General features: G+C 41.8%; 1 protein-coding gene across 6 annotated transcripts in view; it reads left to right on the plus strand.

Moving 5' to 3' along the window:
* Positions 1–13,086, plus strand: part of LOC121874129 (importin subunit alpha-4-like) — an 83,424-nt gene extending 70,338 nt beyond the window's left edge. For 4 of the 6 annotated variants that reach the window (XM_042378087.1, XM_042378103.1, XM_042378111.1 and 1 more), the window contains 5 exons: positions 2,628–2,769; positions 3,704–3,879; positions 4,103–4,288; positions 10,984–11,166; positions 12,580–13,086. In XM_042378087.1, the coding sequence (XP_042234021.1) occupies positions 2,628–2,769; positions 3,704–3,879; positions 4,103–4,288; positions 10,984–11,166; positions 12,580–12,840 (948 nt within the window). In that variant the 3' untranslated portion in view covers positions 12,841–13,086. Of the gene's footprint in view, positions 1–2,627; positions 2,770–3,703; positions 3,880–4,102; positions 4,289–7,209; positions 7,318–7,386; positions 7,505–10,983; positions 11,167–12,579 lie in introns of those variants that run through there. The other 2 variants (XM_042378127.1, XM_042378120.1) reach the window with 2 other exon arrangements.
* Positions 13,087–14,343: the final 1,257 nt, after the last annotated feature.

The following is a 14,343-nucleotide window of genomic DNA, read 5'->3' on the forward strand; positions in this document are numbered from 1 at the left end:
TGTGAGGAAAAGTGAAGAGTAGAATCATCGCCGTAAGAATGGATAGAATTAGTTGTAGTGTGAAGTAAATCATTGATAAAAAGAAGAAAGAGAGTTGGTGAAAGAACAGAACCCTGTGGGACGCCACTATTGGTAGAGAAAGAGCGAGAGAGCGATCCCTCGACAACAACTGCCATGGATCGGTTCTCAAGGAAGCTAGAGATGAGAGAACAAAGTGGGGGAGAGAAACCAAAAGAGGGAAGTTTAGATAGCAAAGACTTGTGCCATACCCTGTCAAAGGCTTTGGAGATGTTGAGGGCCACGACGAAAGTTTCCCCATAATCCGTAAGAGAGGATGACCAAAGATGGGTGCAATAGGAGAGCAGATCACCAGTAGATCTCGCCTGGCGAAAGCCATACTGGTGGTCCGACAAAAGAGAAAGGCGTTCAAGGTGACGGAGAAAATGGGAGTTTAAGATAGTTTCGAAAATCTTAGAGAGGGATGAAGTTAGGGCAATGGGGCGATAGTTAGAGGGATTTGAATGGTCACCCTTCTTCGGGATGGGCTGAACCAAGGCATGCTTCCAAGAAGAAGGAAAAGTTTGGGTTTTGAGGCAAAGGCGAAAGAGGCGAGCAAGCACAGGGGCCAGGGCTTCAGCACACTCCCTCAGAACACGAGGGGGTATTCCGTCCGGTCCATGTGTCTTACTCACATCCAACCTGGATAACACACCGGCAACCCTGCGAGTGGAGATTATAGGAAAGTGCATAGGTTCAGTAGGAGGTGCAGGGGTAGAAGGGGTAGAGTGGGAATCGTCTAAGGTGGAATTAGAGGAGAATAAGGTGCCAGAGATTGACTCTATCAGGGGGGAGAGTTGGCTATAGATTTATTGGGACGGAAGAGAGGAGGAAAAGAGGGAGGGCAGAAGTTATTTTAGATGTTTTTGGTTAAGGACCAGAATGATAAATCCTTCTGGTCTTTCTTTTTATAAAATTCTGCTTGGCCTCACGAAAAAATAATCTCACCACCGAGTATAACCCCAGCAATGCTGTCAGCACATACCGAGGCGTCCAGAGTGGAAAAGCAACATTCAACCCAGGGAAAGTTGGAGAAGAATTCTCGCAAGGATTGCCAGCTTGTCCTCCGATAGTGCCATAGTTGACGATTAGAGGAGGGTGGGGGAGGTGGTCGTGCCCAGTTTGAGTATGAATAGTGTGAGGGGTTAGAGGTAAAACAAAGATCAAGAATGTTAGTAAGTTGATCGTGTCGATGAGGAACACGTGTAGGGTGTTTAATTATTTGTTCCAGATCATTAAGTAATGAAAGAGAGAGTGCCTCAGCTCCACCTGGGTCGGACCGCGAATGTTGGAAAAATGAAGTGTGAAAAAAGCCGATCCTCCAGCAACCGCTGTGACGTCAGTTGAGGCCCCAGTAGCTTGATGATGATCAGGTCGTCCCTGGGGTCCACAACCTTCCCGACCAGTGGGACCCATCCCAGAGGGCCCCACTTTAATATTATTGTCAACTGACATCATAGGAGAAGAAAAGAATAGAAAGAATAAAACAGATCAAGAGTTAGAAAAGTTATGTTTGTTGTGTTGTCAAAAGTAAGAGAAACAATTGAGACCAAGCAGATGTATGTAAATGAGGCAGAAAGTCAGATAAGTAACCTAGGACTTGGTCCCAACACATGAGACAACATTAGACAACACATTATGTTTCCAACATCTTCCCAGGCGGTAGTACCTCCCTGTTTGGTAGCTGCTTACTACCTACTACCTTCATGTTCTGATTGTATCTAGCTATTGCGCATGTTCTGATTGTATCTACTGTAGTTGTTGCGCATGTTCTGATTGTATCTAGTTGTTGCGCATGCACTGACTATAGGCTGGTCACTTGGTTCCTCGACTCTGACCGATGTGGTTAACCCACTTCCTCATGATGAGAGGCGATGTTAACTGATATACTCGTAACTACTCAGCCGATCTTGCCCCACTCTGTCTGCGGCGCCCTCTGTCATGTGAGAGGTGGCACACTACTAGTGGAAGTATCTCCCTTGATGAATATACGTATAGATTCTGTAACTTATATAACACCTGTAACTCTACGTACTCCATCATCTGTTGTGGCCGTGTTGCCTGGAAGGGTGTCCAAGCTCTCATCACCCATCCATCCTTGTTTCAGCTCTTCACAGGCTTACAGCGACATCATATCTATTATTTCAAATTTTTTATTGTTTTATATTTACTTAGTGTTAATTGACCATCATTATTGTTTTGATTGTTGTTTATACTGGAGACATTTTAGTTATATTTAATAAAGTTTATATTTATATCCTTGTGAATGTGAGGATGTTCTATCAGACGAATAATAATAATAATAATACGAACACAAAGGTTAGAACAACAAGCCCTTCAGGTGTTTCATTGAACATGTGGTACAACCTAAGTTCATCCAGTTGTTATTGTCAGTCAGTTCACCAGAACTTTGTGAAAGTTGCTGCTTCTTTCACTAATTTATGAAAAGATGTTCAATTCTATTGGATAGTCAGAAGACCTACACTGACTATATACTCACTGAATCAATATAAACTTGTATGTTTATTTTACTGAATATCCATCATTATTTCTTTTTATCTACTCGGCAGGTCTCCTTAACCCGTAACATAGCCTGGGCTGTATCCAACCTGTTCCGTAGTAAAGCCCCCAAGATGGGAAGGGAGGAACAGTTACTCGTCCTCAAAAGCCTGAAGGATCACCTTATACTCCACCCTGACATGGTTGTTCGTGGTGAGTGGACGACGTGTGAGCTATGGGATAATCACTGTAGTGGGGTTAATTTCTCTAATGGATAATGGTGGATATGGATGTAGCGGTATTGACTTTAGAAATTGTAGTTCTTTTGGGAATTAACATACAGTACTGACCTTGTGATTGCAGGCCATGGGAGTTTGAGTCACTGGGATTGCTCGGTGGATGTAGACTGTGAAGAACCTTTGTAGTATATGTAGATGTGGGTTATGTTGTTCTAAAGGAGTAATAATTCTAGAGATATGTGGACTTGAATATAACTAATGCGTCGGGTTGTGAGTTATGAGGATTGTAATTCTGGGTTTCGTGAAGTGATGTTGGGGCGGTGCAGAGGGTTAACTTGAAGCCTTCATATGTAAAGGGAACATCTAGATCATTGCATCCGTGATAAAAATTGGAGCATTAATGTTTGTTGCTGCCAATTATAGTGACTGTGTCTCATGTGGGAAAAGGCGTTAAAGGGGAAAAATAACCAGGATGCCTTACGAATAATAGGGATATTATTGTTAATCTCATAAAATTTTTCATTGATAATTTCGAAGACTTATTCCTGAAGTTACAAATCATTTGGACAGTTGGTCTATTCTTTGTTTCGTAGTGTCCCATTGGTTACACTCTTCTCACGTCCAACCCATCGATTGAACCCAAGGAACAGTGGCGAGAGGCAAGGGTCCTACTGTTACACCACCAGGCAGACTAACACTGAGTCTGGACAATATACTGTAGATCCTCACAAAGGAACAAAGAACAGACCAACCGCCCAAAAGACTAGTAATCCGCTGAGTGGTGAAATGATAAATGAAAATAAATAAATAAAAGGTGAATGACTTACATCAGCCATCATTTCATTCATTACATTCTTCCGTCTCGTACGTCTTCCTCTACTTATCTTGAACATATTTCGTCTCACTAGTTGATGCTCTTTGGGCCACCAGCTACTACACTGACTTGGGCAACGAGTATATCCAGGATGTGTTAGATGTTGGCCTTGTTCCTATGCTGCTCCAATACCTTCAGTCTGGTGAGAGGCGGGAAATGATACCAGCACTGAGGACCCTTGGCTCCATCACCAGTGGTACTGATGCTCAGGTAGTGTCATATGGTAACACTTATTTTAGATAATATAGAAGGTAGTCTGTGAATCACCTAAAGATTAGACATCCTATCTTATTTCACCTGAAGTTAAGATATCCCACCTTATTTCAGTTGAATATTAGACACTCCAGCAAATTTCACCTGAAGATTAACCACCCTGTAGCAACCCTCTGTTTGTCCGTCTCCATTATAGCTTTTAGAGTTAATGTATTTCCAGACACAAGTTGTCCTGGAGGCTGGAATCCTGCCCATCTCCCGTACACTCCTGACCACCAACAGCCCCACAAACATCCAGAAGGACACAGCCTGGGCTGTGTCCAATATCCTCGCCGGCCCTTTTGATCAGATACAGATGGTGATCGATGCAGACCTCTTGCCTGTAATGGTGGAGGCAAGTCAGAAGGTAAGTTTAACTCTTGGTCTGCACTAGGACAAGTGTTTTAGGGTTTAAATGATAATCTCCCTATGTAATAAAAGGGACACCCACACGGCCACACCCATGCCCACGCATGCCTATGCCCATGATAGCCAGCCATTATGAGGGAACTTGAAAATTGACCTGTTGGGCCCTGTGTGGCTACCGTGTGTGTGTAATAATAAAAATAAATAATAATAATTGACGGTTTATTGAAAAAGTTCTGCAGCCCGAAGGCTGAAAATATACATTGGACATAAATGACTTATTACATACATTGGTGGTTTAACAAAAGCCTTCATTAGAGAAAGGTAAAGGAACATACAGATTAATGTAGGTGTTGAACAGCAAACTCGTAGAGTAGTAACTCCCTCCCAGATGGTGTTAGGAGGGGCATCACGTGGTGTAGTAATTCCCTCACAGATGGTGTTATGAGGGACCTCACGTGGTGCAGTAATTACCTCACAGATGGTGTTATGAGGGACCTCACGTGGTGTAGTAATTCCCTCACAGATGGTGTTATGAGGGGCCTGACATGGTGTAGCAATTCCCTCACAGATGGTGTTATGAGGGACCTCACGTGGTGTAGTAATTCCCTCACAGATGGTGTTATGAGGGGCCTGACGTGGTGTAGTAATTCCCTCACATATGGTGTTATGAGGGACATGCGGTGTAGTAATTCCCTCACAGATGGTGTTATATGAGTGAGGTTTGGTCTTAGGCCTTCCTATCGTAGACGGATTAACACATCGCTGGTTCTTGTTGGGTCTCACGGGCCGTTATCACTGGGTACCTGGGACCTCACTGTGTGAAGGTTAACTTGGGTACGACTGTTACTGTTGAGTTGTTCCCACTGACTTAAGCACTGTTCACCACTGTTCACCTCTGTTTAACACTGGTTCCGTTCCTTTCCTAAATGAAATTGTAACTTCTGGCGAGAACTTGTTGATATTCCGGTGGGGAGGAGGGTTCAGGGGAGGGGGTTGGTATGGGCCAACTTAACAGTTGACCTGGCTGCTCCGAGAGGAGCTCCAGGTATTGCCTTACCCTCGGTAGTCAAGGATGTAGTGTGTGTGGATGTGTGTGTGGTGTGTGTGTGGTGTGTGTGGTGTGGTGTGTGTGTGTGGTGTGTGTGTGTGTGTGGTGTGGTGTGGTGTGTGTGTGTGTGTGTGTGGTGTGTGTGTGTGTGTGTGGTGTGGTGTGTGTGGTGTGTGTGTGTGTGTGTGGTGTGTGTGGTGTGGTGTGTGTGTGTGTGTGTGTGTGTGTGTGTGTGTGTGTGTGTGTGTGTGTGTGTGTGTGTGTGTGTGGTGTGTGTGTGTGGTGTGTGTGGTGTGTGTGTGTGTGTGTGTGTGTGTGGTGTGTGTGTGGTGTGTGTGTGGTGTGTGTGTGTGTGTGTGTGGTGTGGTGTGGTGTGTGGTGTGGTGGTGGTGTGTGTGGTGTGGTGGTGTGTGGTGGTGTGGTGTGTGTGTGTGTGTGTGTGTGTGTGTGGTGTGTGTGTGTGTGTGTGTGTGGTGTGTGGTGTGTGTGGTGTGTGGTGTGGTGGTGGTGGTGGTGTGTGTGTGTGGTGTGTGTGTGGTGTGTGTGTGTGTGGTGTGGTGGTGTGTGTGGTGTGGGTGTGGTGTGTGGTGTGGTGTGTGGGTGTGTGTGTGTGTGTGTGTGTGGTGTGTGTGGTGTGGTGTGTGTGGTGGTTGGTGTGGTGTGGTGTGTGTGTGTGTGGTGGTGTGTGGTGTGGGTGTGGTGTGTGTGTGGTGTGTGGTGTGGCTGGTGTGTGGTGTGGTGTGTGGTGGTGTGTGTGGTGTGGTGTGTGTGGTGGTGGTGGTGTGTGTGTGGTGTGTGGTGTGGTGTGTGTGTGTGTGTGGTGGTGTGGTGTGGTGTGTGTGGTGTGGTGTGTGTGTGGTGTGTGGTGGTGTGGTGGTGTGTGGTGTGGTGTGTGTGTGGTGTGTGTGTGTGGTGTGTGGTGTGTGTGGTGTGGTGTGTGTGTGGTGGTGTGGTGTGTGTGTGGTGTGTGTGGTGTGTGTGTGTGGTGTGGTGTGGTGTGTGTGTGTGTGGTTGGTGTGGTGTGGTGTGTGGTGTGGTGTGTGTGTGTGTGTGTGTGTGTGTGTGTGGTGTGGTGTGTGTGTGTGTGTGTGTGTGTGGTGTGTGTGGTGGTGTGTGTGTGGTGTGTGGTGTGTGTGGTGTGTGTGTGTGGCATCTCTCATGGGCCGCCAACAACAGCACTGGGTGTGATAAGGTTGATGGGTGTTTGTAATCAGGGTCGGCCAAAGGGGGCCCCGCGCCTAAGGGGGCCCCGCGCCTAAGGGGGCCCCGCGCCTAAGGGGGCCCCGCGCTAGAGTAATCTACTCTGGGCCTGTCAAGTACACAACAACACACTGCAGTATATAGCATCTGGAGAAAGGAGTTTTTCCAAGCTGAAACTGATCAAAACTTACTTGAGATCATCAATTCACCAAGAACGTTTGAACAGTTTGGCAAATATGTTCATTGAATCTGAAATTAGCAGGAGTTTAAACTTAGACAAAATTCTAAAAGACTTTGCAGAGAAAAGAGCAAGAAAGATAACTTTCTCATAACAAAAGGCAATAATATTATGACTCGTTTATAATTTATGAATGTTAATAGAAACCCCAAAAATATCATTTGTTTCCAACAATTCACTTAAATTCTGATTTTTTTTCTGACCAAAAATAAATAAATATTTTAAATAAATCATTTCACAGTCACTAAAACAAGTGTAGTGTAACTATGTACTTTTCAGAGGTGATCTACATTTTGTTTGTTACTTGTGGCATAGATCTGTTTGGTCCATTAACTCGCATGCACTTTTTAAGCGCACATTTTGATTACTTTCCATTCTACCATAGAGATATAAAGTCTATAATAGACTTATTTATATTTCTATGATTCTACAGACCTTGGCTGGGAACCTGGGGCCCACCAAAATTGTTCCCAACTGGGCCCCGCACCTCCTAAGGCCGGCTCTGTTTGTAATCGTACGGTATATATAGTTATAAATAAGGGTAAGACACATCACTTCATAACAAGTCTTTTACTTTAATAAATTTAATTAAGCAGATATCTCCTTACAGTATAATGGGTCCCCAGTAACTGATGATGAACTACAAGTGAATAAAGAAACAAGAGGACAACCGTTAATTAAAGTTCCTGCACACGAACAACTAAGTGAAGCTAAAACACAGCTATGATGTATGATAATCTCCCTATGATGTGTGATAATCTCCCTATGATGTATGATAATCTCCCTATGGTGTATGATAATCTCCCTATGATGTGTGATAATCTCCCTATGATGTGTGATAATCTCCCTATGATGTGTGATAATCTCCCTATGGTGTATGATAATCTCCCTATGGTGTATGATAATCTCCCTATGGTGTATGATAATCTCCCTATGGTGTATGATAATCTCCCTATGGTGTATGATAATCTCCCTATGGTGTATGATAATCTCCCTATGGTGTATGATAATCTCCCTATGGTGTATGATAATCTCCCTATGGTGTATGATAATCTCCCTATGGTGTATGATAATCTCCCTATGATGTATGATAATCTCCCTATGGTGTATGATAATCTCCCTATGGTGTATGATAATCTCCCTATGATGTATGATAATCTCCCTATGATGTGTGATAATCTCCCTATGATGTATGATAATCTCCCTATGATGTATGATAATCTCCCTATGATGTGTGATAATCTCCCTATGGTGTATGATAATCTCCCTATGATGTGTGATAATCTCCCTATGATGTATGATAATCTCCCTATGATGTGTGATAATCTCCCTATGGTGTATGATAATCTCCCTATGGTGTATGATAATCTCCCTATGGTGTATGATAATCTCCCTATGATGTGTGATAATCTCCCTATGATGTATGATAATCTCCCTATGATGTGTGATAATCTCCCTATGGTGTATGATAATCTCCCTATGGTGTGTGATAATCTCCCTATGGTGTATGATAATCTCCCTATGGTGTATGATAATCTCCCTATGGTGTATGATAATCTCCCTATGGTGTATGATAATCTCCCTATGGTGTATGATAATATCCCTATGGTGTATGATAATCTCCCTATGGTGTATGATAATCTCCCTATGGTGTATGATAATCTCCCTATGGTGTATGATAATCTCCCTATGGTGTATGATAATATCCCTATGGTGGGCGATAATTCTATGGAAGCGATAATCTCCCTATGGTATGATAATCTCCTATGGTGTATGATAACTTCCCCATGGTGTGTATGATATCTCCTCTATGATGTGTACATGATAATCTCCCCTATGGTGTATGATAATCTCCTATGGTGTATGATAATCTCCCTATGGTGTATGATAATTCCCCATGGTGTATGATAACTTCCCTATGGTGTATGATAATTCCTATGGTGTATGATAATCTCCTATGGTGTATGATAATCTCCCTATGGTATGATAATCTCCCCATGGTGTGTATGGATAATTCCCATGGTGTGTACATGATAATATCCCTATGGTGTATGATAATCTCCCCTATGGTATGATAATCTCCCCATGGTAAAAGGATAATCTCCTCATGGTGTATGATAACTTCCTATGGTGTATGATAATATCCCTATGGTGTATGATAATTCCTATGGTGTATGATAATCTCCCTATGGTGTATGATAATCTCCCTATGGTGTATGATAATTTATGGTGTATGATAATCTCCCATGATGTATGATAATCTCCCTATGATGTGTGATAATCTCCCTATGATGTATGATAATCTCCCTATGATGTATGATAATCTCCCTATGATGTGTGATAATCTCCCTATGGTGTATGATAATCTCCCTATGATGTGTGATAATCTCCCTATGATGTATGATAATCTCCCTATGATGTGTGATAATCTCCCTATGGTGTATGATAATCTCCCTATGGTGTATGATAATCTCCCTATGGTGTATGATAATCTCCCTATGATGTATGATAATCTCCCTATGGTGTATGATAATCTCCCTATGGTGTATGATAATCTCCCTATGGTGTATGATAATCTCCCTATGATGTGTGATAATCTCCCTATGGTGTATGATAATCTCCCTATGGTGTATGATAATCTCCCTATGGTGTATGATAATCTCCCTATGGTGTATGATAATCTCCCTGCTTGTTGATGTCATTCGAGAGGGAGTCCTCCTTTCGCTAGACAAACTTTGTTGTGTCGGATATGGTGTTTTGACTCTTCGTCGACTGATGGGTGTTGTCCTTGACGCTTGGTCCTCCCCCGTAACCATCAAGTACGACTGTTGCATGGCCATAGTGATTTAGCGTAAACAACGTGTAGTCCTCCGCAATTGCAGTATTTATGTCCCTCTGTCCAGTTCAACAGATGCAGAGTTCCGTATTGCTTCTGCCAATGGTCGCTTATTTGCTTTGCACATAAAATACTTTGCTTCAAATAATGATAGAGGGTAGGGGCAAAGTTCGTAGTCTATAACCGGATCTAGGCGAAAATCACCAGACTGATATACCACAAGGAATCTCTGAGACAACATGGTACGATCCTCACTAACTTTTACAACCTTGGCTGATGCAAATGTCCTGACCTTGGTATTTCTCTTGAGCGGGTATGAAGACACAAGCAGTCCTTCCATTCGTTTCACCGTTTCTTCCTCTACTGCAAATAAATCACGTACACATTAGTAACAATTTATTAATATTGGTATAAATTGGCATAATCCTAAAAATATACCAAATACATCATGAAATATGACAACTACATCATGACGTCACCTATGATGTCACGGTGATGTAACTTCTGATATTCAATCCAAGATATAGGAATTATTTTGGGTACCATCCTATTTAAAATATGGAGAGAAAATTTCATATTTACCATTTGTTAAAACCTCTGAAATTATGTCATATACAGTATTTACACTTTCCGATGCTCCAATTTTGCACTATACCTGATAGTACAAAAAACACCATAAAACAATTTCTTTAATTTTTTTTTGAGGGGTTATCCATTTTTTCATATTTTGACCCGTCTATCACAGGAGTTACTTAGTCAATGGCTGAGGTCAACAAGGTTTCAAGTCTATCGTCTGTCATGTACTGCTCGCATGTCTTACTTATACAGCCCTGCATTGTGTGAGATCACCAACTTCCTGTTGTAATTGATTTATCAGTTCGCCACTTATCAGCTCACAAGCCGTTCGGGCGGTTGGTCAGTTCTTTGTCATTTTGTTATTAACTATATTGTCCAGGGTTAGTACAGGAGACTTTAGTACCTGGAGAAAATCTGGCATGTTTGGTAGTGAAGGCCATCCTACTTGGTCCAGTTTTAGTACAGGAGGAAACTGTAGTACCTGGAGGAAATCTATAATTGATAGGGTCACGCTCGATAACACCATCTACCATCAGTCCAAGGCTAGAATTCGAACCCAGAACACAGTTGTAAGATACACGCACATGTCCAAGAACTCCACCCTCCATTAAACATATCTCAATATACACATTTTTTCTGGTTAGATTTTTTTTTCTCTTTCGTGATGATTCGTTAATAGACTACCTCCCGTAAGCCCTTCACTACTCTATTAAACTAACTCCCGGCCATTTTATTCAGCAGAGAGGCACCCCATACACAAATGATTAATGATGAACTATACATTTTATTCTACAGTTTGATTTCATTGTGAAGAAGGAGATTAGTTGGGGATTCTCAAACATGACACAAGCAGGAACAAAGGAACACATTGAGGCGTTGGTGTCTGTTGGTGGGGTGACGGTGCTGGTGGATACGTTATCCTCACTAGACCAGCAAGTTGTGCTGGCAGCTGCTGAAGGGATCAAAAACATTCTGGAGGTAAAGGTTAATTATTACTTATTATTTTTTAAGAAATATTTGTGCAGTGTTGTAGTTGTTATTATGACTTATTTTAGTTATGCTTTAGATGTGTTGCCTTAGGTAAAGGTATAGTTGATTATTTTCTCCTCATAATTGCTTCATGAGAACAAATATTGTACAGTCTAGTCTCATTGCAGTCATACAGCCATAACTTTGATCTGTCACTCATATATACAGAATATTGAATGTAAACTAAGCACTATTATCCTTTGTTTTATTCTATCATCTTTGGGTAGCAACTGGATGGGGATAGTTGGGTAAATTAAGGGTGTAACATGTGTGCCTCACTCTATTAAGGGTGTAACATGTGTGCCTCACTCTATTAAGGGTGTAACATGTGTGCCTCACTCTATTAAGGGTGTAACATGTGTGCCTCACTCTATTAAGGGTGTAACATGTGTGCCTCACTCTATTAAGGGTGTAACATGTGTGCCTCACTCTATTAAGGGTGTAACATGTGTGCCTCACTCTATTAAGGGTGTAACATGTGTGCCTCACTCTATTAAGGGTGTAACATGTGTGCCTCTTTACTCTATTAAGGGTGTAATGTGTGCCTCACTTATTAAGGGTGTAACATGTGTGCCTCAATTTCATTAAGGGTGTAACATGTGTGCCCTCACTCTATTAAGGTGTAACATGTGTGCCTCACTCTACATATGTGTGCTCCCCACTTGGCTAAGGGTGTAACATGTGTGCCTCACTCTATTAAGGGTGTAACATGTGTGCCTCACTCTATTAAGGGTGTAACATGTGTGCCTCACTCTATTAAGGGTGTAACATGTGTGCCTCACTCTATTAAGGGTGTAACATGTGTGCCTCACTCTATTAAGGGTGTAACATGTGTGCCTCACTCTATTAAGGGTGTAACATGTGTGCCTCACTCTATTAAGGGTGTAACATGTGTGCCTCACTCTATTAAGGGTGTAACATGTGTGCCTCACTCTATTAAGGGTGTAACATGTGTGCCTCACTCTATTAAGGGTGTAACATGTGTGCCTCACTCTATTAAGGGTGTAACATGTGTGCCTCACTCAATTAAGGGTGTAACATGTGTGTCTCACTCTATTCTCTTCACATTAATCTCTCATCATTATCACTGTTCCTCTTCGTTGAGAATTTTGAGGGAACCAAACAATGATGCATTAATCTAAGTGGCCTATAGCAAGTGTATGGTATACTTACTTATTTATATTAGCTTCTCATTTTTTATTTCCTCTATTCATTTGGAAGATGATATGTATTGATAGTGATCCTGAAACAATTTATTTAGCCAGAAGAATACAGATACAGAGTCGACAATAATAACAATATTGTCACGGTTGAGCCTGAGCTCTCTTAAAGGCACCTGATATATACTGTTTTACATTTCAGAAATCTGACGACGTGAATAGCATAGCAGAGATGATAGAAGAGTGTAATGGTGTGGAATATATGGAGACGAACTTACAACACGAAAACCCACAAGTGTACAACCTGATTAACGAAATTCTTGATACTTATTTTAAAGTACCAAAATCCCCCTCAGTTATCCAGGATGATGAAAATACTATTGCTGAAGCGGAGCAGAACTTGCCTGAAAAAGCCTCTAAATATGTGGCTGATATAGTTCCTCAGTCATTTACCAGTGGATGAGGAGACCCCAGTATTACATTGCATCCTGTGGCAGAGGGAGGGATAAGACCTTAGAGTATATTGGGAAGGAAATGCAGAATTACTGTACACGTTGGGGTAGAAAATTCCCCAAATGAGAAAGAATTGAGGAATAATGGATCACATGAAGATTCAGTTTCATGCTTATTTCACCTGAAGAATAACCACCCTAATATTAACCTTACCTTACCTTACCGTACCGTACCGTACCGTACCGTACCGTACCTTACCTTACCTTACCTTACCTTACCGTACCGTACCGTACCGTACCGTACCGTACCGTACCTTACCTTACCTTACCTTACCTTACCTTACTCCACATCTTTTTGCCCATCGCATCAAGACCGTACCCGTACTGGCGACCGTACCTGCATCGCACTGCACTCAGACAGACCACTGCACTGCATCTTTTACCTTACCTTACCTTACCTATCCCCAAGGTAGCAGTACGATGGTTAATCTTAAGGTGAAACTTATAAACTAGTGGGTTAATCTTCGGGTGATCGCCAGGATAGACTCAAAGTGTGAAAGAAATGAGAAATTACATAACAGTGTTTGCTGAATAGTCGACTTTGCTCTACAACTTAAGAGACTGTTTCACGGAGTCTCCAAATACACTGAAGCCTCGTTAATTCGATATCACCTCTTTCTATTGCATTATCACAACAATATCCAATTACTGAGGCTTCAAAGTAATGGTGATATTTAAAAAAAAAACAGGGTAACTTATGTGATTATTTGAATTATATATTTTGGGAATAATTGATGGTAAATAGATTACATTTTCTTGATGTGTAATGTTTTAAAATATGTAAAAAGAGGAAAATAAACTTTCGTACAAATACAATATGTAGTTTAATATCAACAGTACTTATGTTTATTATAAATGTGTCTCTATCGGCCTATCCAGTGTGTAACAGAGATGTAACCGACCGCCCATAGGCTAACAAACCGACCAATGGCATAGATGATAGAAGATAATAAAGTATAAAAGTTTAAGTATTAAGATTAGTCCCCTAGTTTATTTCACCTTAGGATTAACCCGTAGCTTATGGGGATCCTACAGTCCTTCCCTCAGAATGGGACCTCGAGTGGGTGGCTATTAGGTAAATGAGGTCAATAATGAATTCCCTGAGATGGAGATTTGGGATCAGTACTCCCCAGACTGGTACTATAAAGGGATAGAGTGCTTGTCTCTTATGGATTCTTCCTGAGTTCGATCCTCAGGGCAGATGTGAGAAGGGTGTTCCTCAGTGTATTAACTCCTGCACTAACACCGAACAATAAATATCTTAATAAAGTAAAAGAACAACCATCTGAATGGCTAATGAGGTGGAAATGATAAATAATAATAGTTATAAACAGACCTAACTTAATAAGTATAGTAGGTACATACACCTTGTCACATAGCAGTTGGAACAGTTCAGCGAAATAAAGGACAGTTCACCTTTGGCTTTGACGTTATATCTCATCCTTTGACTTTTC

This window comes from Homarus americanus, unplaced genomic scaffold (assembly GCF_018991925.1).
Source record: "Homarus americanus isolate GMGI-L3 unplaced genomic scaffold, GMGI_Hamer_2.0 scaffold55640, whole genome shotgun sequence".
In the NCBI taxonomy this organism is placed as follows: Eukaryota; Metazoa; Arthropoda; class Malacostraca; order Decapoda; family Nephropidae; genus Homarus; species Homarus americanus.